At 37.4% G+C, this 24,733-nt stretch overlaps 4 protein-coding genes across 4 annotated transcripts; 2 read left to right on the top strand and 2 right to left on the bottom strand.

Annotated features, from left to right (window-relative positions):
• Window positions 1-1,021: 1,021 nt before the first annotated feature.
• LOC131794783 (dihydrolipoyl dehydrogenase, mitochondrial) lies at window positions 1,022-9,409 on the bottom strand. The gene is given in 20 exon segments (XM_059112332.2): window positions 1,022-1,458; window positions 1,954-1,994; window positions 1,997-2,180; window positions 2,574-2,701; window positions 2,784-2,845; window positions 3,355-3,425; window positions 4,354-4,419; window positions 4,527-4,563; window positions 4,691-4,724; window positions 4,854-4,918; window positions 5,243-5,331; window positions 5,669-5,770; window positions 6,272-6,370; window positions 6,603-6,647; window positions 7,270-7,370; window positions 7,484-7,553; window positions 8,038-8,106; window positions 8,228-8,307; window positions 9,120-9,189; window positions 9,266-9,409. Coding segments are annotated over 20 exon segments (1,530 nt in total). The 5' UTR covers window positions 9,317-9,409; the 3' UTR covers window positions 1,022-1,392.
• An 80-nt stretch (window positions 9,410-9,489) lies between these two features.
• On the top strand, window positions 9,490-11,594 carry LOC136277985 (transmembrane protein 187-like). The gene has a single exon (XM_066161017.1). It carries the CDS (start codon window positions 9,560-9,562, stop codon window positions 10,340-10,342), a length of 783 nt encoding a protein of 260 aa, XP_066017114.1. The 5' UTR covers window positions 9,490-9,559; the 3' UTR covers window positions 10,343-11,594.
• On the bottom strand, window positions 10,869-16,642 carry LOC131794825 (ELMO domain-containing protein 2). The gene is made up of 10 exons (XM_059112389.2): window positions 16,382-16,642; window positions 14,963-15,131; window positions 14,632-14,660; window positions 14,034-14,131; window positions 13,293-13,422; window positions 13,076-13,184; window positions 12,642-12,666; window positions 12,462-12,530; window positions 11,942-12,075; window positions 10,869-11,480 (listed from the first exon to the last, which is right to left on the bottom strand). Exons 2-10 carry the CDS (start codon window positions 15,105-15,107, stop codon window positions 11,287-11,289), a joined length of 933 nt encoding a protein of 310 aa, XP_058968372.2. The 5' UTR covers window positions 15,108-15,131; window positions 16,382-16,642; the 3' UTR covers window positions 10,869-11,286.
• A 2,887-nt stretch (window positions 16,643-19,529) lies between these two features.
• Window positions 19,530-22,213, top strand: LOC131794832 (uncharacterized). Its single transcript, XM_059112398.2, has 2 exons — window positions 19,530-20,168; window positions 21,006-22,213. The coding sequence occupies exons 1-2, from the start codon at window positions 19,607-19,609 to the stop codon at window positions 21,446-21,448; spliced, it is 1,005 nt and encodes a 334-aa protein (XP_058968381.2). The 5' UTR covers window positions 19,530-19,606; the 3' UTR covers window positions 21,449-22,213.
• The last annotated feature ends 2,520 nt before the right edge of the window (window positions 22,214-24,733 follow it).

Below are 24,733 nucleotides of genomic sequence, written 5' to 3'. Positions count from 1 at the left end.
TTCGAGTTGAAAAATCCATTCATAAATTTTATTCATCTCATTCACGAAAAACAGGTAAAATCAAAAACCGCAAGCCTGATATTCGAAGGAAAAAAATAAGAGAGAAATTTCGTTGTTCTTTATTCTGTAACTAAGAAATAGAGATCTCCTGCATTATTCAAAGCGTTCTCAGTGTTTGTTTAATCCATTTTAACACCAGATGTAGAAAATTTTACGAGACTTGACAATGGTGCCGGAGGAAAAATAGGACTGAAGTTCATGGACTTTGAACTTTGCAAAACATTTTTGGTTTAAAAATGACTTTAGGGTGAAAAAGCTTCTTAAAAATCGACCATTGATAACGCAGCCATGATGATACTTGCTCTAAAAGCTATATCCAGTTGTATCATTCAGACTATCCATCATATTTTAACGATTCCACGTCACGAAAGGTATTTGGAAATCATTTTGTTCACGACATAATTTACCTTGATCGTGTCAAGTGGATGGCCAGACACTACGCAACATATTCCTCCAAATCCTCCAGCAAGGAAGTTCTTTACACCAGAGGTACTTCTGGTTTGCTTCTTTTGAGGCTCAGCAGCAGCGATCTCTTTCTCTGCCATACTGTTTGCACCTGTGATTCTTACTGACTATCAGTACTTTGCCGTCATGAGGATTGTTATCAACCAGCACCGTGGGGACTGGGGTCTAGTCTTGTGCCCAGATCCTATCATGCTTGCCTTTTGCAGATACAGAAACTGGATGCACAATATCGTAATTGTAATGGCCCCTGCATTCAGCGGGGAAATACGCGATTCTCGCATGTGTCCTGTAAAATTACGCAGTAGAAGCCAACAATAAAGAAGCTCACAGGAGTTAAACTTTAACTCGACGTTTCCAGTTTCTCCTTGTCAAAATTTTCATCGGTAACTCACCCTCCCCCTCCTTTCCGCTTCTGCCAGTGTTCTCTCTTTACATTTCCCAGCCCCATCCATATGATCTATTACAATCCACATATGATTTGTATACGGTGAATCCATTAGAATTTTCACATTTTATTGTTTTGATATCTCAATACATAACATCCTGAGATCCTATTGATTAACTCGAGCGAAGTGTCAGTAGTAAGAAAAGCAGCAATTCGCTTACGGGGCACTCAATTCTCAAATTCACAAATAACTCTCTCCACTTTATTCTCGGATAAAACTCGAATACAGTTCCGTATTTTGTTGCAACGCATAATTCTATTGAGGCATTCAGACATGCTATTCAGGAACCTTTGAATATAAAACTGTACAACTTCTTATCTGCACTGCAGAAGGGCGTTTCTTCTTTTTTAATACGAATCAGTATAACTTGAGAGAGAAGAAATTCTCTAATAATAGATCGTCTGCCTGCCGTGGTTGAAGTTTAAAAGTTGATGGCTTTTCCAGCGTAAGCTGCGATGTTAGCTTCTCTGAAGGCTTCTGAGACAGTCTGCAAGAAATTTTAAATAAATGTTACCTCCATACTATTTTAGTGCGGTACAGACGTCAGCGATTTCCCTAAGAAATAAAATTGCAATGTAAGCCATTTGACAAAGATTCCTCAGTTAATTCGGCTAAGCTTTTAGACGAATTTCTTGCACGTTCAGAACCGACAAGGAATCGTATTTAAAACATAAATCAGAGATAGCTTACTCCGAAATTCCTCACAAATTCAACGCGAGGCAGAATCCATGATATTAAATTGGACCGAAATTTCACAAATTCACAGAGTAGAATTCTATCCATTTTATTTCCAGATCGAATTGGATGTTTGCGTGTTAGTTTTTTTAATAGAAGAACAAGAAGCAACAACAAAATCAACATAAATAAAACGCCGTAACCGAGGCGTTGAAAACCCGATCCACACTATTCCTGGCGTAGCAATCCCTCAACTGAAACACCCCCACCCCCCTCTACCCCCTGTTCTTTCAGATTCAACCCTTACCGGATGTGCATGACATACTCGTGCGATGTCCTCACTAGAAGCCCATACTCCATTGCGAGAGCAGCCTCGTTGATCATTTCTCCAGCAACTGGTGCGACCATATGACACCCCAGCAGTCGGTCAGTCTCCTTATCGCTCAGAATCTTCACCAGTCCGTCAATCTCGGCGTTTGTTCGCGCTCGGCTGTTGGCTGAGAGAGGAAACTTGCCAACCTTATAGGCCACACCCTAAAAAGTAAGAGAAGAGAGAGATTTCTAAATTTACGCCAATCATGGTTTACAACAATACAAAATTGTGACAGAGTGCTTTAGCAGAGAAGTCTTCGAGGAAGAAGACACGAGATGCGTATATCAATGCTCCAGCTGATTGCTGTAACGCAGAACTCGAACCTGACATAATTAGTTGTAACACTTCTCCAGAACAACGTTTTTTTGTACTCCTCGCCCTATCCTATCCTATATGTTGTTAATCGCCGATTTTTCTATGCCATCTTGCAGACCAACATTGAGAGGTGCAGGGAAGGCAGTACTGTGTCAACTAATGTGTCTGGGAGTGTGGGACGAGAAGTATTTAGAAGCGCCTTCTTTAGTCTTAGAAATTTGTCTTTTATAATAGTTTACCTCCTCTTTCAGCATTTCTTCAGTTTTTCCGACCCAGGCCACTTCGGGGTGAGTGTAAATCACACTCGGTACGCAGTTGTAATCGATGTGAACTGCGCCACCAGCGATACCTTCCACACAAATTATACCTGGAAAAGTTAATTCCACAAATAAGTTAATTCCCTACATAGGTGCACTCAAATGAAATGAAATTCGTGATATTAAACAAACCTTCATCTTCAGCCTTGTGTGCCAGCATTGGTCCATGAATGCAGTCGCCAATTGCATATATACTGAGAGAACAACAGATGCATTACGACTAAAAACTTGAAAATTACGTAAGGTTCTTATCATGCTGTGCTGTACCAAAAAAATCGTGCGATAGAAAATTCGTGGCAACTGGGACTTCACAGCCCCTAATGAATAACGATTTGTGTCTTAACCTAAACGGCTAAACGGTTGCCTATAGGAGAGAAAGACACAAGGGACAGACAAGCAGACAGTACAAGTTTAGGACAGACAGACAGAAAAAAAGGAAAATTAGCGGACAGTAAGACCAGCAGAAAAAAGGGACGGACAGACACTGCCACAGACAAAAAGAAAAAAATGTCTCTGAGTAGACAAGAGCACAGACAGACAAAAAGGACAGACAGACTCACAAATAAACAAGATAATTTTGTTTCATTATTCAAGTTGATAAAGTAAATTGGCCGCAGAAAATAGTTTCTAAAGCTGACGTTTCGTAAAAAGAGAACATATTGCATAAAAACAAAAAAAACCGACACGGATACGAACGTCTTACCTAGGAACGCTAGACTGGAATCTTTCATTCACAACAATCCGGCCGCAAGGATCAAGAGGAATACCAACTTTCTGAAAAAGAAAATTAACAGTAAAAGACGATTTTTGGTGGTGATAACTGAACAAACTCTATCGCACTTAAGTTTATAATGTCCCGTGCGCTTTGAAAATTTTCAGCACGCTGCAAACTCCGCAGAGCACATGAAACTCAAATAATATTAATTTAATGTAAATAACGTTGTTACGGTATCCGCCGCTTTCGCCCCCTATCGAGTTCACCCCTTCGAGTTCGCCCCTACCTTATACCGTGTTCGCCCCCACACTTTTCGAGTTCGACCCCATCAAGTCGAGTTCGCCCCTTGATTGAGTGATATCCAGATGAGTTGATTCGTAAGTTGATGAGTAAATTCTTCAGTCTTAATTTCATAAATAAAGCTAAACGGGTACAAGTCTAACAACTTAAGCAATGCTGTCGCGATGAAAGTGTGGTTTGCATCTTCTCAAGTCTGGTTGTTACGATCACCACATTTCGTGTTCGTTAGATAAACCGTGTGGTTCTCTTTATCACAAGTTCAGTGTATACAGTTATTTCTGGTAACCCCAGATCCCACGCAGGGTATTTAGTTGATTCCGTCAACCCAGTTCCCAAGCAGGTTCCACGCAATTGCCGAAATTCAAAATGGTCGTCGCTGACGTGACATTTGGCACATTCCGCTAGTGCCTTCGTCACAAATCAACTCATCTGGATATCACTCAATCAAGGGGCGAACTCGACTTGATGGGGTCGAACTCGAAAAGTGTGGGGGCGAACACGGCATAAGGTGGGGGCGAACTCGAAGGGACGAACTCGATAGGGGGCGAACACGATGCAATTCGTTGTTACAGTTAAAGACGAACAGCAAGGGTAAGGCGCAACGTTTGGAAAATAAAAAATGCTGGTGTTGAAGTGTTAGGCTCAATTACAAGCGAGTGTTAGCAATCAATAGTCTACAAAACTGACCTCCAACCCTAATCTCGTCGTGTAAGGTCTTCTTCCAACACATACTAAAAGAACATCGCCTTCAAGCTGTAAATTGAAAAGCAAATTCCCAAATTAGTTAGCTACTACAGCAGCAGGATAAACACACACAGAAGCAACACGTCAAACTTCACAAGGCCAAACACCAATGGTACCTCTTCCTTTTTCGAACCATCTTTGGCTGATTCCACGCTGTAACAAAAAACAAAAGACAACTGAAAGTTCCATCATGAAGAATCAGTCCTTAGACTCTTCTGTGTCAAGAATCAAAGCTTAATTTATTTAAGTGGGAGTTTTTTTTTCTTTTTTTAACTGTTACCTCACTTTGATTCCATCTTCGGTTCTTGTTGCACCTGAACGATAAACAAAGGAAATATTACTGTTTGTACGTGTATGAATTCGATTACAAGAAGTCAAAATAATTTTGCAATCTTCTAACCACAGTGAATTCACTTCATAATCCGCTTTTGTTTGAACCTTACCTGTCACTTTTGTGTTAAGTTTGAACTTTATCCCTTGCTTCTGCAAAATTCTCTGGAAATTTTTCCTGGGTAATATTAAAGGCACAAAAGTAAAACATCAATAACTATGAGTAGGGTTGAAAAGAATGAAAATCTTCATATTAAGATAAACAGATGAATGAAGAGTCATGAAAGAAGTCATCCTACTGATAATAAAATATGAAAAAATGAAAGGAGTTTCAAATGGAAAGGTGGGGGAGATGGAAAGGACCAAAGTAGTTATCTCATTAAGCATGCTGTGCCACTGAAGGAACTGGAGAACACTGGGAAGTTATTTACATGTATCACTAAGAAAGCCACGCAAAGAGAAAACATTAAGCTTAATACTGAAAATAGCAATTTCAACTTACGCGACTTCCATATCAATACCAACACCACCAATATGTCCCAAAAATTCAACAGCTGTCACTTGTGAGCCAAGTCTTGACCAAACTGAACCCTTGAAAACAAACCAGTAACATTGCAACCTTAAATACCATGCCCAAACTTGTACAGTTCTTTACATGCCAAACTTTTAGTTTCCTTTCAACTATGGTAGTCTAAGAAGAGTACTGTAGCTCTCAGGCACACGTCTGTTGTCTATACAATCAACAGTGAACAGAATTTGGTAGAAGACACAGCAACAGCATATTGGTATGGCAAAATAATATGTTTTTCAACTGTCACATGACTGAAAACAATTATGCATTTGTGAGGTAAAAATTTCTTTTGGAAGTAAAAAAATTTATTGGGCCTTAAAGAGAATGTTGAATTTCTTAAATGTGTGAGCAACTTACCAATTCAACCCCAATGACACCTGCTCCAATAAGAATTAATTTCTCTGGGACTCTGTTAAGTGAGAGGGCACCAGTTGAGGATATGACAACTTGTTCATCAAACTGTGAAAAGATCATAACAACATCATAATATCAGGATCATTTTGTTAGTGCCACAGGAACAAAGCACGCATTATGCAATGAGCTGAATATAAACACACATAATGAATGGTGCTATCTTATGATTTGTTGACGGACAGATGTATCCTGACATCACCATTAACAAATTTTTAAATCACACAAATATATTACACGTTGCAGTGCACCTTTAAATACATCAAAGGTAACATCAAAATGTGGTAAGAAAATCAGCAGCATACTCTGCTACACTTTCTGCGCCACTTTTTCGTTTTCACCACATTTTGACATCATCTGTGATCTATCACTGAACAGAGGCACAGCAACATGGGATCTTTTAGTCAATCTGACAAAAGATTAGTCAAAGCAGCAGCTTGTTTCCAACCAGCACAATGTCATTATTAAACAAGGGTTTTACATGATCTTAAAAATAAACTTTAATGAGTTCCAATGAATGTGACAACAAGTGGTTTTTTTTATCCTCACCTCAATTCCAGGGAAGGGTGTCACTTCAGATCCAGTGGCTATCAAGATATTTTTGGTTTGAACAATTTCTGTGCTGCCATCCTCCTTATGAACTGTCACCTTGAAAATCATTAACACTGGGTAAGAGAGATTACTGTGTAGAAGAAAATGCAGATACATGCACAAGACAATATTCTTTTTTGCAGTCAAGATTTGAATTTTCCAGGCAATAACATGTTCAGAATGTTAACTATCCCAAGCAGTATGTGTTGATGAAAACATTAGAAAACAACACTTAATTTTGCTCTATCACATTTGTAAAAGAAGAGGAAGAGTGTTATTTTGGTCTCACCTCATTTGGTCCAGATATAGAACCATGTCCATCTATGCGAGTTACCTGTAAAACAGGATACATTTCAGGAATATTAACCCTTTACTCCCAAACATCAGTATGCATATTCTCCTTACTGTTCTCTATACATTTCCAAAGATGATGATAATGTGAATTTGTTTGATGATCAAAAGCTTAATTATTTGATATCATTTCCTTTATTCTCATGACCATACTGTGTGATTCAGGGGTGAAGTTGTAAGGAGAAATTAGATGCCAGTCACTCTTGGGGGTCAAAGGTTTAATAGTAACCACTATTAACAACAGTATTGTACAGCTTCTCCTGGGTAGGGTGGAGTAACAACTACACATAGTCACAAACAAGGGTAGATGTGAGGATAAGGGGATAAGGAGAGAGACTTGACAGAGGGGTGAGAGAGACCATAAATCATCAGCACAATGGTCATGAGAAATGGTCCAAAAAAACTTGTTCCCAAGTGCTGTTAACAGGCGCTGACCCACAAAGAGAAATTTGTGGGATTGATATATTATTGACAGTAATATTTCCTAGGAGGATTCTGGTAACATGACTTAAAAAGCTAATCTTCGCAATGCTTGCATTTTTTGAAAGCTAGGTAGATACACTAGGTGGATACAACAAGAGCACTAATATCGTTCGGGCCATTACCTTGTTCTGTTTAAATAAGTGAGCTATTCCATTTGTCAGTGTCTTTACAGCTGTTGTTTTCTGCTCCATCATTTTTTCAAGATTGAGTTTTACTTCACCCACTGTAAAATTAAAAGGAGATAAGAAATAACATTTTCATTCATTAACCAGTTTAAATATCATTAAATCATCATTAAAAGTTTATGGTAATATTCATAGAGCAAATGTTATCAACCTTCTATTCCTCTGTTTTTGAAATCAGCAGTAACAGCTTGATGATACAAATGTGAGTTGTTCAGTAATGCCTGTAAATGATAATTGTAACAAACTATTATCAGCAATCAAAATTGATTAGCAATCAAATTGAAATCATAACTTAGACCACTTAATGCACAATAACAAATAGCAGTCTGAAAAAAATTGGTTCAATTTTTTTTTTCTGTTTGAAAGAAACTTAATCTTTTTTTATTCTATTTTTTTGTTATGAACAACAAAATGAAGCCGTGTTTTACTTGTTACAACAGACAAACATGAAAAAAGCAAGAAATTAAAGCTAAATTACCAAGGATGGGGCTTCTTCTACACTACACTGACATTGTGCTGACATCTGGGGGCATATCAAGTTGTTTCAATACAAAAAAAAAACTTGTTCTTGACAAATAAAGGGGGGGGGGGGGTAGATTCACCTGAGAGGCTGCTCCTGCTACCTGATCAATTTTTTTGTCTCAATTTTTTGGAATATGCTGTGATGAGTTCTAACATAAATATTATTTTTTCAGATTGACTCACCTTTGATGGAATACATCCAACATTTAAACAAGTGCCTCCTAATGACTTTTCTTTTTCAACACAAACTGTCTGTAAAACAAAAGAATTAAAACCATGCAAAGCATTTTGCATTCAAACTTCCCAAAATTCACCAATTAATATGCAACATTTTCCTTGTCATTTTTAAAACAGTTCATGTTTTTGTACAAACCTTCATCCCAAGCTGGGCTGCTTTGATGGATGCTACATATCCCCCAGGACCTGATCCAATCACTACAAGATCAACTTCCCCTAAACAAGGTAATAAAATATCATTCAAAATTTACCATTCATTAAGACTGATATACCTGTGTATCACATATTCAACCTCATGAAACTGGGCATAATCAAAGATTATAAGGTCCATTTATCTGTAACAAGGTTGATATTTAAATGAAAGCACCAGTCCACCAAACATGTCAAAAGACCATAACAAAACAGATAAGAGTGTTGTTACTTCTCTCTTTAAACCTAACATACATTATGTTACCAAAAAAAGTACCCTCTCCCTCTTGAAAACCTGATATGCAACTCAAGATGCCCATAAAAGAAATGTGAATAAAAGAGATCATATAATGCACACGAAAATATGCTTCCTTCCAACAACTTGAGTTATATGTAACTTCGGTATCCTTCAAACTTGAAATAGTGAAATAGTATTTTCTTTATAATTTTCCACAGGACAACTCACATTCCAGACAGTTGATAGTTCTCTGATTTTCTTTTTTGAAATTTGAGTTTAGAAGAGGAAACTTAAATCATAGTTATTTCACATAACTACAACCTTGTTGGTTTGACTGACTGACAAATTAACTTCATTCTTATGGGCTAGGGGGCTAGTCAATTCATTCTCGATTTTACATTAATACTGCAGTGCATTGCAATATCGTCAAAATTATAACCATGACGAACTTAATAAAAATTTCCCATCAGTACTGTAAAATTTAAAAGTTAACTATTAAATGTTCAAGATCTTTACTAGACAACTAATAACAAAGTTTGATAATATAATGAAGATGGTAATAAAAGCTCCATTCTAGTAAATAACTATTACAACTATTTACCATCTGTTGCGTAACATCTAGTGACTGCTGTAGGCTGACATCTTCCAGCCCGTCCAGACACTCTAAATACCTGGGAGGTAATGATTACAATAGTGTTGAGAAGTCAGATGGCATAACTATCACACCTCAGAATGTGATTAACCTACCTCTGGAGCTCTTGAAGATAACCCATATGTACGTCGGATGAAAGACAACATGTTTTTTAATGAAAATTGGTGAAAGTGTTGCTAAAATTATCGCCAGAGGTCACGTTATTTTCATTAGGTCCTGATACATGCAATACTTCTGCAAATAGCCGCTAGTTTATCGCGGCCTCAGAGCATGGTACGCTTGTACTTTATCGAGTAGCCGCTGACATGAGCTCGTTCCCAGGCTTTTCGGCCTTAGAAATTCAAGATGGCAGGGGTTGATTGGATTTTCGTATCATTAGTAAACTGATAATGTTGTTGTCGTCCTCTCTTTATGTTTTCTTTCCTCTAGCATCGGCCTTTGGTATTGTGTGGGCTTTTACGATCTTCGAGCGTGTTGATGTTGAACTCGGACTGGAATATTATGCAGAGAAGGGAGATCCTTCTACGTTCCTTAAAATGCCGGCTAATGCCTCAGTGAACTTGGGCTATTTACTGGTTGGATTATACTGGCTGTGGAAGATACGTAAATTAGAAAAGAAGTTGAAAGATCAAGCATTCTTCTACTACTTGTTCTCGTGGATGTCAGTGTTTTATGCCTTAGTTCAATTTGGACGGATTGTGACACAAACGCGTTTGTTCGCTGTGATTGATCAATGGTTTACGCTTCCTTTCTTTGCATGGCTTGTTTGCTGGAACGAGTTTGTGTATCGAGGACAATGGAATACTGGTCGTTATCTATTTATTATGCGAATTTCTGTCTTAAGTTACTTTGCTGTGTTATTTCACAATCAAGGCTTTGAAGCAGTTCTCAGTCTTCATATCCTTGTTGCCCTGGTTTATTCTCTGAGGACACAGTTAAAACCCGGTTTAGGGACTGAAACATCGCTAATGTCAATGATCCTTGCGCTCATCTGCTGCACTGGGTTTGTCTGTTTAAAACTTACGGATCATCAATTAGCGCAGTACTCTTTATTCCAAAGTTTCACTGGCCATTTTTGGTCTAAGGTTTGTGATGTTGGACAAATCCACTTTGTGGCTGACTTTTTTAAAAATTTGCACATGCGACCCAAGAATGATAAAAGAGTCTCTTAAGTTCTCAGCAAGATATGCTGGGAAACTCTTCAAATGGGCCTAGTGGCCAACCCTTTTAGTAAGATTTTTCCCATTAGCCCAAATGAGAAATTTCAGCTTGGTTGCTTTGTCACAAAAGATTTCCAGAGCACATACAATGTTGTGAAAGTAGCCTGTTCCTGGCAGATTCTTTCCAACCCATTATTTCACTCATCCCCACTAACCTATTTTTAAGTTCACTCCAAACTCACTAGGTAAATTTTCACAAGTGATACTAACAGCTTGTACAGTGATCAATCACTATCTGGGTGATAACAGAATACCAACACATCCTTGTTCACAAGAGACTAGTCAATCCAGTGGATACCAACTTGTTTCCAGTGTTTGCACCACCACAGAGAGGTGTTTACCTATGGAAGCATTTACTGTAGATATGATCACTAAAGATATTCATGGCATCATGGAAAAAAAATTAAAGTAAAAAAAAAAAACATGCAGACACAAATATTTGAGAGTTATATGAAGAAAGTAGTCTTTTAATGGCTGTTGGGACATCTACACCATCTAGTCAATTTGCTAATTTTCATTAATTGTTATCATTGTTTAAAATACAATGTAAGACATCTGTTGCTTAAAATCCTTAATTATCTCAACTCTGAAAGTTTCATCACTTAACACTGAAAAAACACTCCTAACATTTCTACACATTCTACGATGGTGCTACTATTTAACATCAATATGAAATTTGAAATAATTTAGTTGTTGGGATTCTATTTACAAAAAATAATACTGCACTGGATGCAAGCCTGCTGGCATCAATTTTTCAAGTAACAGCAAAGCTGAGTGACTAGCTGCCTAGCAGGAGTGTGGCTTCACAACCCACTCTTACTGAAGAGAGCAAACTCTCGAGTTAGTACAAATATTATTTAAACATTAATTATAGTATGCAATGTTCAGGGAACAGATCACCCCACTGTAGATACAGATGATAAAGAAGCAGAATCCTGTATGGATGTATATTTTAATTCCAAAACAGTATTTGGGTCTGAGAGAAGTGTGTCAATATTGTCAGCAAATTTATCCCTGACTTCGTTGAAAATCATGACACTCTCCGGTTCCTCCTTGATCCAAAATGCACTGAACTCAAAGAACAAATAACCTGGAAAGAGAAAAAAAATTAATATATTTGCTACATTAATTAAGGAGAGTACATTCTAGTACTTTACAATAATACCAACAACTTGCCATAAAATAAATTTTCATACTGGGGCAATTGATGGCTTCCCCACTATCTGTGGTCACGCACAGCACTCTATTTCTTATTTATGTTGTCACCCTTCAATTATTCCTTAGTTGTAGAGTTTACCTTGAACTACAGTTCAACTCAGAAAAAATTTGTCATTACAGATATCTTACACAGTCCAACTTGAAATAAAATATTGTACAGTAGATGAACTTCCTTGAATTTGTGCTTCAACTCAAATAAGAACCCACACCTTTAATAACCATTCTATCATGTAAGTACACCTTTCCTCCGTGTGAGTTATTCAAATAGGCAGGATAATAATGGTAGTTGCTGTTGCTGCCTTTCCTAGACCAAGATATCCAAAGAATACTTACTATAAACTTCATGAAAGTCCTCTACTGTTGGTTTGCCTTGTTTGCAGTTGTAGAAATGACTTCTAAGAGATCCTTTGTTCAAAAACTGAAGAGCTAGTGAAGTGACGTTAATACCAGCAATGGCATAAGAGAACCTAGGGGCAAAGAATAATCATGATTATGTTAAACAAAAACACAGGTGGAGACATGATGACAGTAAGTGCCCTGAACACTGCATTGAAACGTTGCAATCCATACACAATTGATTAACCTGACTCTGACATCATGAGACAAACCATTAATTGAACACTCATTTATGCAGAAAGGGTACCTTGCAAAAATCAAAGTGAAAATCTATAAGCAGGAATAGTAACAGAAAATTTCCCTAGTCATTTGATGCCAATCAAGAAAGGGCTACAAGAATCCTTGAACTTCAGTCAAACACCATCATGGTTATTGCTTAGATGAGCCCTTCTTGGGTAAGGTACTTGTTCCCAGTAAATAACATGCAGTAATTGGCAACTTTTCAGATGTAGCTCACCAGAAGTGTGGATGATGAGATTGAGACAAAACTTTCCTTGCTGCAGGTGTGTGTTTTAATGCAAAATATCTAAATTTAAAAACAGAAGAGATAACAAGAAATTAATCTCAGATTAATGCTGACATTAAATACAAAACAAACAAAACATACTTAAACTTAAACATCATTAAATATACTTACAATAGATTATCCAGTGCAAGGACACCTAAAATAAAAAAAGTAGTCTATCAATTCAAATGCTTGAAAATTGAAAAAAGGTCAAGAGAACACTAGAATTTATTAGGTAGAAATTATTGTTATCTTGATCTAACACCAAATTCTTGAAACTAATTATTTACAAGGAAATTTGTAATAGGTGGAGAGGAGAATCAATCAGATGATAGGGCTTGAAAGGTTTTCCCTTTAACTCCCATGAGTGACCAAGACAGAATTTCTCCTTACAATATCAATAAAATATCAAGCAGACAAGTGATGAGAATGAAAAAATTTAATTAAGGGATTATTAGTTGATCCAAAACCAAATTCTCCAAACTTACATCACAAGAACTATATGGCAGACAGTAAAGAGAATTACTAATAAGATCTTGAGAGTCAAAGGGTTAAGAACAACATACCCATTCCTCTAAAATCGGTCTTGGGGTCTTTTCCTTGGAAACCAATGTCTCCCCACTGCTTACTGATTCTCTCTTTCAGTGGAGTATCTGGCATCATAAGCTTCCAGAGCTATTGTATTTGAAAAAAAAAAACTTGGTCAGTTTACAGCAAAAAATGCTTAAAAGAAACAACACAATATTTTAAATCATTAAGAGCAAACTTCATACACCACAGCACCTGCATTAACTTCTCTTCATGGCTGGCATCATCAGATGAGTATGGCTGCTTTCTCAACTGTTCAGCATCATAGCAAAGGTCTGTATAACCACATATCTGACTCAGGCAGATAGACATGGAGTCCACAAAACTGAAAGAGATTGGTGAAAAAATTCAATATGAGACACACTAAAACGTATCACCTTGAAAAGATCACAAAAAAATGAGTGTACATCTGCCTAATATTCAAAAGACATAAATAACAGTAACTGTCTGGAAAGAACACAACCAACCCAAAGGATAGATTCTGGAACTACAACATAATATCAACTATATGGTTAAAAATAGGAGATAACAGGTAAATCTTTATTGAGAATACCTACTTCAGAAAGCTTTACATAAAAAATATTAATAGAGAAAAAAAAAGCTCAATAAAAATTGGCCTCTAGTCAAGATTTGTGCAGAAATTTGGTTGAAATATTAGACTTATTAACAAGAACCTATCAAAAAAGGGAAAACCAAAAATATTTCTGGAATGGTGCTGCGTTGAAAGAGAAAGTGCACTAATCTGTAGGCATTAGTGGTAATTGGTTTGTGGTTTCATGGTTTGCTTGAGCTTCCTGAGCTCCAATAAACCTCCTAAAATATTTCAGATGTTCATGGTTTTCTGAGTACAATCTGTGTAATTTCTTTTGTCCATACAAAAGTTTAACTGCATCACTTAGTATGAGTAAGATCTCCTTACAATCTAAAGCCACTTACACACTTTCCTGTGCCCTTCTTATCTTTTTGACTCCTATAATCAATTCCAGTGCTTCCTGGATATCCACATTTGCTGCATCCACTAAATCTGAGAGTTCCTAACAATTCGAGAACAAAGATTGAATTAGTTGATTAAAAATTACACCGTTTGTCCTCTGTCTTCAAAAAAAGCTACAATCTCTACACTTGTGTACACAGTAAGAAGAGAATGAAGTCAGGGATGGGTGAATTACTTAACCCCTTTACTTCCTAGATCTCTTTATCAATTTTCTTTCCTTTAACTTTCTTGTGATCTGAGCTATGAGAAATTGGAGCTTGATCAAACCATATCTCTTGGTCAACATTTTTCTATCTACTTGTCACCTTAAAGCTTCAGTGGGATGATGCAGTGATAAAAAATAAGTTGTCAAAGGGTTTAAATAGATATTAATGTTGTGGTTCAATTTTATCCTTGGTTCAAATTTTATTTTCCTTTGTTTCAAACTCATTATTGTACATTACAATACCCAAAAACAAAAGAAAATAAAATTTGAACCAAGGATAAAATTGAACCACAACATTACCATTATAACCTATTGTTTATCAATCAATAACTAACCTTGGATTTTGACTGCCTCAATGATTTTTCTGTTGAATTTAAATGACATTTAAAAGTAAAAAAGTTAGATAAATAATTCAAAAAGGTTTAAAGTATTTATTTCTCTAATTCTACTTAAGCTTGATCAAAATGAAAAAACCTAAAGACAAATAAGTTCAGGATCTCCCATCTGAAAAATAAAGATCTTTAAGTGTATTATTAAAACAAAACCTCTCATAAGTCATGTGAAAGAGCATCCCTTATTCATCTCCAGTTGAATATTCTAGAAAATTAAAGATGAAAAGAGACTCCAATTTAAATTATTTTTCTCAATTTTTATATTTTTATTTACCAACTTGGCCAGTCCTCAATGCTCCATGTCTTATCTTGTAACAAATTCGCTGTAACTCACACTGGCCAGTAGAAAAATGAAGAATAATCTTCATCACTCGACGGTACCAAAAATAAAATGAAAGGTATCTCCAGAAATCAGCCATTTTTATTATCTCTTCTGTTGATTTCTAAAAAGCAGATAAGAAAAAGAAAGTCAGTATTTCTGTTTGACTATTGTAGGAATACTGCTTCTATTTCAAAATTAATTAACTTTCCAGAAATGTTAATGAATGCGAGAGAAAAATAAAACTCTCTCAAGTTAAGTTTTCTGTTGTGTACATTTTAGCCCCAGCCTAGAGTCTGAAGCTTAACAGAGTGACACTTCCTGCAAAAGCAAGATTTACCAAAAATATAAGACCCCTACAGTTTTTTGTCAATCCTAATTCAAACAAATGTAAACCATTCTTGAGACTTAGTATATAATTAAAATCTTCAATATACAAATTACATGACTTGTTGGAACTTCTATCTTTTTTAAGAGGTTTACTGTCGTACTGAGTAAACTTCAAAGACCCCAGCTTATAAGACCACTCAAGGCAGCTCTCTTTCTTTCAAGGGTCTACGAAAATATCTATAAAACTGAGAAATATATTCAAGAAAATTACCTAACTTGTCCAAACATACATCTGAGGATGTGTATGCTCAAAGTCCATCTTAGGTCATTGTCTACAATTCTGTGTTTTATAGTTTTTACAAATTAAAGTTGTCCACCTTAGAATAATTAAGCTTCTATGTTAAAATCAAAAGTGGAATTCTCGCATGTAAATTTTTGTTTATCCTTTGCCCAGCACGAAATAATGAAATTGAAAGCTATCAGGTAAGTCTCCTTGACACCGACTAAACATATACAAAATAAACTATAATAATAACGCTTTATCATACCATACCACTGTTGGACATGTTGGCAAAAAAGTGTTTCCAAGATTTAGATCGAATAAATAAACAGCAAAACTGAATCAATGAGTGAATGTAAAAGTTCGGTGATGAACCGTGTCAGCCTGTAGACAGATACTTCTTCAACCGGTATGTGTCGATTAAGAATAATTGTTTTGAGGAAAGGTGTGATAAATAGGAGCTTTTGTGACATGTCTTCAAACGATGAAATGCATTTCCATCCACGCCTATACCACTAAATCTACAACGTCTCACTGGAATGCCCGGGAATCGGATCTGATCGTAATGACACATAAACAAAACCGGAACACAACAAAGACTTCCCAGTACATCGATCGTAATCATGATCAGATATCAAAATTGTTCCGGCGAGGCTTTCACGCTCACCGCATTAATTCACTAACCTGGTTCACATGAATTTAAAATCAATCCTTCATACAAAGTCTATTCACCAGATAGTGTGCATTTAGTCATCTTTACTCACCTCAATTGGCTAGTGGAACGGGAAATATGGCGCCCGCACCAGCCCACAAATTACAGGTCGCAATCGACCGGAAAAGGTTGGCGTAATCCCAAAGTTTGAAACGGATTTACACATTCAAGACAAACCAAATTTAGAATTTTTTAACCAAAATTGCTCTTTATGACGTAGATGACTTCCTATTGACGTAAACCAACCATGAAAGTAAAAATTTTGCTCGCTCTTCACCTTCTCCAGCTTCTTCACTTCCTCTTTCCCACGAGACATCACTGAACTGCTGACCAGAAACTATGACGTATAAAAAAAGCGGCTCGCACCCCGCAACCTCCCAGATTGATTCCGCAAAGCAATCCGAATTTCCCACATATTTGTAATGGTAGGGGTTTGAAAAGTTAAAAGAGTTAAATAAAATTAGTCGGAAAGAAAAAAAGATACATGAAAGCGTGCACGAAGCCCGTTTCTTGAGGATGCAAATAATGACCATGAAAGCAACGACTCGAGGATTGCACAATAACAAACCTCTACACTGTAAACACTTTAAACAGTGGGTGAGGGTGGGGACGGTGCTGTCCCCAACAATACAGCTGAATGGCGGAATTCCCCAAGGAACTAAATTGGCCCCTATCTTGTTTTGTATTCTTGTGAACAGTATGGCCTTTAATTGTAAATATAGAGTTAAATATGTAGATGACACTACAGTTATGGAGTTTGTCCCTAGGCTTTCTCCTTCATACTTGAATTTTACTGTGTCCGAAATTTACTCGTTTGCTTTCTCTAGGGGAATGGTTCTCAACAGCAAGAAGTGCAAAGAAATGTGCATAACGTTTTTACAGTATTGCCCGTTTTCGCCACCCCCTTTAGCTGTTGGTAATTCTATAATAGAAAAGGTTTCCTGTTACAAGTTGTTGGGGGTACACTTATCAGATAACTTAACGTGGAACGAGCATGTATTTCATATTGTAAAGAAAGGAAACAAGAGGTTATATGCAATACGTGCTCTTAAGAAGTGTGGTTTAACTGATGGGCAGCTTATCTTGGTCTACTGTAACATCATCAGATCTGTCTTGGAGTATGCAAGTCCTGTATGGGCTGGCCTCACGCAGTACTTGAGTGATCAAATTGAGTCGGTTCAAAAGAGGGCTCTAAACATCATTTTCCCATTTATGAGTTATGAGGACGCGCTTAAGAAGTCAGGCTTAATTAATCTATGCCAGAGGAGGGAGGACGCATGCGTCACTTTCCTTAAGCGGAGTTACTACTCTCCTGCAGGCCTACTACGAAATTTAGTACCGTGATGTCAATTTTCAAGACCATATGCCCTTAGGGCAGGAAGAACTGTGTCTGTACCTACCTCCTCAAGATCTATTAGATTTGGAAATTTTTGTACTATTAAATATCAGAATCATGTGTAATATACTTAACTGCAATTTATCTTATTACTTATAGTATTTAATGTTTACACAATATTTAATATTTATATTCAATTGATATCTAAACTAGACCCTGCGAGCAGGGTAACTGGGATACCTGGATGGTACTGGATCCTTGGAATTAAGTGTAGTGATACTACGGATGTCGGACTAGCATACTGAAATAGTGCGCTCAAGTCTGGCCAAGGGCATACACCTATTTCAAAACATAGACATGCTATGCATGCAAGAGTTACTTTTTTGTAGGGTGGGTGGATTACTTGAAACATTGTGAGTGATGTCTACATTCTTACAAAAGGAGAGAATATTAATGTGGGAAAGAACGAAAATGTCGAATTACCTCACTCAAAGGTATTTTGTGGTAGATAATGTGTGTTTTGCAAATAAATGTAACCAAAAATAAACTGTATTGGAGCCACGGATACCTGTTAGTACAAAATGCAGAAAGCAGACTGCAGACCAGATACAAAATATAGACTGCAGACTAGGTACAAAATGCAGACTAAGACTCTGAAGAGATTTTACGTCTGGTATATAATAACATGTCATCTTACAGCTTACCGAGCGTCACGCAATCGCTTTTCTGCGATCCGCCTTCACGATTATTTGCACTATTGTGGAATATTCCTGTCCCATTTCTTAATGAAAATCGATCGCAATATTATTTCAAGCCTTCAATATAGTCTTCTTACTTTGCGCGCGAGTTGGTTGGTGTGATGTCTGTACAGATTTTACCAATGTAATAATAAAAGTAGATGACGTGAATAACAGTGATGGTAAAGTAAGCTTAAAACGGCAACAATCGCCAGAAACTACAACGGATACACAGGGTATGAGTAAGTTTTATTGATTTTACGAGAAAAATCTTCATATTTCGAAATATTTATCGTTGTAAATCGACCATATTTCGTTCCCTATACTATTCCTTATAACGTGTTCAAATTTTCAACGGTTCCTAGCATAACTTACTCTGAGTCACACAACGCGTGACGCGTTCGTGAATTAATCGTTGGCTCTTTCTCGAGACGTGACCTTGGGTCGCCTGTGACAAGACAATTGCGTAAACAATACTTAACATAATAACATTATACACAAAAAACACGGGATTTTAGATCATGTATTTATTAAAAAGAATATCCATACAACTACAATGAAAACAAACATAAGATTCAACTTTCTGATCGTGAAATTAATACCATTCGCACTGTTATCGTAGCTACGTTCCCTGGCATCAAGTGAATCCAGCATGGCGTCTTTCTTCACAAGCAGTTTGCATCCATTTGAATTTTGTTCTTCAGTCTCACGGTAGTAGTGTTGTTCAATAGATTGCATAGAGTATATGCAGTTTGGTTTCAGATTTCAGATTTTGCTTTTCACAACGAGTTTACGTTTTCAACTAAGACATTGGCATACTTGGTATACAAGACTTACAATGCATTCAATGCTTTCATGGCTTTCAAGCGTTCGCGATTCGGTCCGTTCCAAAATTACCGCTCAATAGATAACATCTTTTTGTGTGGATTGGCCGCGAACAATACGACTTGTGTATACGTCTATAAGTATTTTGAGCGTTTGCGCCATAATGCTCCAGATGATCGTAATCCAAACTCGTTGAAATACAAAACGACTGACAAAAGAGTTTTATGGGCAAAAATCTCGTGTTTCGAGACGACAAATCTCGTGTCTCGAGACGACAAAAAAACAAAGGCATTTTATGACTGGGCTACCACAGGTATCCCAGTAATAAACGATCAACAACACTGGAACAAACCCTCTCAGCACCTTCTCGCTGGACGAAATGGAGACAAAAGTAGCTAATTTACCACTTATGGATATGACAAGGGCAAAGACTGATCGTGAAGCGTTTGCCAAAGATCTTGTTAAAGTCATGAGTACGATTGGCTTCCTTCTTCTCGAGAATGTCGAGGGAGTCGATCCCGATGGTCTGATGGGGGCGTGCAAGTGGTTCTTTACCCAACCGCTGGAAAAGAAATTTGAGGTAACAAGGAAGAGGTGGAATAAAAGCTGCAAGAACGTGTACAGGGGATATTTTCCGACCGGAGAAGACCCTAACAATTCGAGTCATAAAGAAGCTTTCGAATGCGGCGTTACGCTTCCGCTAGACGACCCCGACGTATTGAATGGTAACAGGCTGTATGAAAACCCCCAGTGGCCGATCGAAGAAGGCATTCCGTTCAAGGAAATTGTAACAACTTATTTCAAAGCGATGCACCGAGCAGCTGTAGACTTGATCCGTCTCCTGGCTCTTGGTTTGGGTTTTGATGAGCACTGTTTTGATGATATGATCGTAAAGAAGCCGTTGTCAACTCTCAGACTTCTGCACTATCCCCCTCGCGGAGGTATGCCTAGGTAGAGACCAAAATGTTGGCTAGAAGGTTTTAACCCTTTAACTTCCGTGAGAGAGCACGACAGGTTTTTTTACCCTAGAATATCAATACAATATCAAGCAGACTAGCCTCCTCCCACCCCCCCCGTGCAACCCACGAGCATTTGACTGTCATCCGTGTCCAGGGGGTGGGAAATTTGAACTTTCCCTGGCGGGGGTGGGGAATTTTTAACCAGAAGTGTCAAGTCTTTCCAGTAGAACACAAGTATCATATCTTTTCATATCTTTAAAGATGGAAGTGTCTAAAGACAAGGAGTTCATTTTTTCAAGCAAATAGCTCAGAAGAAAAGGTTGTCCAGGTCTAGGTTTTAAAGCTTGGTTACTTATTAGGAAGGCTGGGTTTCTGATTTTGCCTTTTATTAAAACATTGGGCTGTATATTTGAACACAACTTTGGTCCCAGGGGGCAGGAATCTGAACAAACTAATCTTCAGAAGGTCAACTGCCCTGGAAAGGTTGCCAGGAGGGGGAGATTTTGAGGCTTCAAAACACATGATTTTTTAATGGATGCCTATGGGAAGGGGAAGGTACCATTTTTGGCAGATGAGGGATCGTTTTTATCTTATATAACACAAATCGGTACAATAGCTGTGGTCACACTACAGACTTGAATTATGGAGAAATAAGTATTTGGTAACTTATGATGTTTAATTGATGTTCAAGGACATGCCATTAGTTAGGGTGCACAGAGCACTAGGTACTCCTTTGGTACCATACATTTTTGACTCCATCCCACCACTCATTTAGTGTGTTAATTCCAAATATTAATAGCAATAATTTACTTTCTCTAGATGCCATTCCCAACACCTGCATATCAAGTGATGGTAAGATTTTGACATGCGATGATCACCATGACACAGGTTTGATAACTCTTTTGGAAACATTCAACAATGGAGGCTTAGAAGTCATTGGGGAAGATGGTGAGTGGAAGGCAGTTGAGCCCAGACCTGGAACTCTGGTTGTTAATATTGGAGATCTTCTGGTCCAGTTTTGTGGAGGTCATCTAAAGGCTACACGTCATCGTGTTGTGGATATTGGAGTTGACCGATACTCTGTGCCTTTTTTTATGGAACCCAGTTACCACACTGACATAAACAGGTCTCCAGTTCTTAAACCTCCCCCTGAGGGTACCCCTGTGCACAAATATGGTCATTGGATGATTGAAACCATCAAACGCAAGAAGTTCATTGAATATGAAGGGTTAGATACCTCATTTAATTGGCATGAAATATAATTAACTGTCATGATTGTACCCTGGCTAAGGATATTTAGAGACATTTGTATCACTACATAATGTCAAGGAAGCATTTACAATGTTCATAAATTCAAACATTGATTTCATTTAATTAGAATGGATTTCATAATAATACTACATGGGAAATTAATTTTTTAAATTAATTGGTACAGAAACTCATTACTAAGTGCAAAAATGTGGTACATGAACCAACTAGGATAGAGTCCAGGAATGAGGTTTGATCACATGAAAATAGACATTTTCTTGTTTCAGTGTAAGAGTATGAATAAGAGAGGGTGATGAATCATGGCTATGAATACATTTCTATTCAGGCGTAATGAGTTATATGCCAGTTGATTATGCAATTAAGCTCAAACCACATTTCTTTACCTATATGCCAAAAGTTCTGACTGTTTTGAGTACAGGGAAAAAAAATCAAATGCACTCTGTCTGGAATTTTTTTTATAGGAACTGCATGATGTGCTCCCCAGCATCTATTACAAATTAGTGGTCAAAAATCTAAGAATTTCAAAATGTTTCCAATTTAAATAATATTTTTATACCAGAACCTTTAATGTGATGATTGTAAGGCATACAGAAAATTCATGACAGTGTAATTTAGTGTTTAATTTGTTTGTAAAGCACTGTCTGTAGACTTATCACAACAACTGAGTGAGTAGCAAATTACAATGATCATTTTTTCAAAATCTCCTGGAATTCCCAATGTAACCATCCACTAGTATATTAAATATATGAACTTGTAAGTCTGGTATTCATTCCTTCTCTTCTGAGGAAGAACAGCCAGGGTTCATTTCCCTATCAGCTACTGGCTATGGAGCCCAGATTTGGTCATCCCTTTTGGAGAGGAGAAAAAAACATTAATGAAGAAGTATTTTGTATCTTTTCTTATGACCATGTCTGTTTGTGTTTGATTTATAGAAGCAGAGAATCTTGCATGTAAAAGAGGCATGTGGATGCCCATCAACACACTTTGAATATTAAATGATACCTACAATGAAGGATGATATAGGCCGGACTCAAAATTTTCTTAGACAAATGATTCAGTAGGGGAAGAGTTGGCAAAGAAGCTGTTGCTGCGTCGGTAGAGGGGTATAACGAGATAATTTGGTTTTATCAACTGAGGTGATAATGTCAGTTGGCAGGGGCAAGAGTTTCCAAAGCTGACAAAGGGCCAACGCGCAAATCGTCAGCTTTATAATGGTAATTGAACTGAGTGGAGTGCAATTTGGGCTGAAATCATACGCGTGATTCCAAAATTGAACGAGCGCGCAGCGCGAGTTCGATTTGAAATCACAAGTATGATTTCAGACCAAAATTGCACAACACGAGGTTCAATTACCACTTTATTACATCCGTTTTGAAATCGCCCAAATACAGGACTTGGTCAGTTCAAATATTTTATTAATACAATACTGAGCTGGTTTGAAATTAAATTCATCCATTTTTTGGGAGGAAAAAATAAGAGTTTTGGAAACAAAAGTTGCAAAATTTGCCATATGATACTCCATGTCTTTCATCTTCCTGCAATATGATCGGTTACTTTAAACAAGCCTTGAAGTCTGATTGGTTGTTTTGTTTTTAGTGTAGCCTCCTCACTGGCTGGGGAAAAGATGCGATTTAAAGCAAAAAATGGTGCAATTTGTGAATAAATCGCACCAATTAGAGCCAATCAGATTACAGGGACCATAAGTGATTTCAAAATGGGTGTAATAAAGAGCGTTATAGAGTGTTAGAGCGTACCAGCTGGGTTGATAATGTAAATTGGCTACTATAAAGAGTCTCTAAAAGCTGATTTTTCGAGCTTTAACCATTCGCTTACCCCCTTTAACGTAGCCAGTTACCCTGCTAAATATTCGTTCTTTCCGTGTTTCCCCTTGTCTCATTCTGCTTTTTTCTTTGGTGTCGGGAATTGTTCATGTTAGTCATGTAAGCAGAAGAGCAAACGTTTCATCATCATGATATACACCTATATGCCTACAATGGAGGAATAATTCAGGGGATCTTGATTTTGTTGAAGAGTTACGTTACCTCTTATGCCGTGGATGTTACTGGCTCTGTTCAAACGTCAGTGTCTATGAATTAAAATAATTTGTTAAGAAGGGTATGTTAGAAATACCAAGAGAAGAAGCGTGATCGATCACTAAAAGGGGGTTGCGATCTAAGGCCATCTCTAAGCCGTTTTATATCCGGCGGAAGACTGAAGGAGCTTCACTGGAGTTCTGTATGATTAAGCATGACCATAGGTACGCTCTTTCTATTAATATCCTATTGCTCCCCTTATTAATTCCGGGTGCGATTATGGCTCAACGATAGTGAGCTGGACTTCGGCTTTAAAGGAACCGGGTTCGAGCCCTGTCCGAGGCCATCCGGTGATTGTCAAAAGTGGTCGATCACAGGATTGTTCCTGGATCCTCCTCTTTTTTTTACAGTTGTATCATTTTCCTTTCCTCTAGATGTTTTATTCCGGTTTGCCCATCGTGCGTCCAGATAGCCTACTCAAAATTCTGTGTAAGCGTTGTTTCCAGCATCGATTCCGGTCTCCAAGATAGAATACTATTACCTCGTACACTCAAATTATTCAGTGCCAGCTTTCACTTTAAAATCAGATGCAACAAGAGAAGCCAACAATTTCAGACACTCTCTGAAGTTTATTTTTCTTTTTGCATGTAACAGAGACTTCTACTTTGAAAATGAGGCATAAACTTCAGGCTAAGAATCCCTACATCAGGAACAGCATCTTTTTGAAATAAAATTTACAACTTTCCTGACCTGATGTTTTAGTTTAAAGGCTCATCAAATGGCCAAGAGAAGCTTTCTAAACCCTTCAAAATGGCTCCCCTCATCTCAGAAAATTCCCTAATTGTTCAAGTCGTCTAAAAAAATCTCGAGACGGTCGGTTACATTTTATAGAGACACTGTACTGACTATCACGAGCGAGTAAGGACCCGGGCGATCGTAACTTAATTGTTTTCCATTTTGACCGATCATGAACTCGTATCGAGTGCAATAAATGCAAAGAAACGAGGAGATCTCAACTATAGATATTCTCTTGAAAGAAATATATCCCGGCGCAGATCAATCAAACTGTTATCAGGGCTTCCAGTGGTATTTCTACCGAAATAAGCTGGAAACAAGATTTAAATACTTGTACCAAATATCGTAGCATCTTTCTTGCGTCAGAAACTGAATGTCTTAATTTTTGTGTATATACAATCAGCAATGTTAACAATCGTTCCATTGTGTTTCTACAGGAGTGCAGGCTTT

The sequence above is a fragment of the Pocillopora verrucosa genome, chromosome 14, assembly GCF_036669915.1.
Source record: "Pocillopora verrucosa isolate sample1 chromosome 14, ASM3666991v2, whole genome shotgun sequence".
Taxonomy (NCBI): domain Eukaryota; kingdom Metazoa; phylum Cnidaria; class Anthozoa; order Scleractinia; family Pocilloporidae; genus Pocillopora; species Pocillopora verrucosa.
This window is presented reverse-complemented; position numbering and strand designations above follow the sequence as displayed.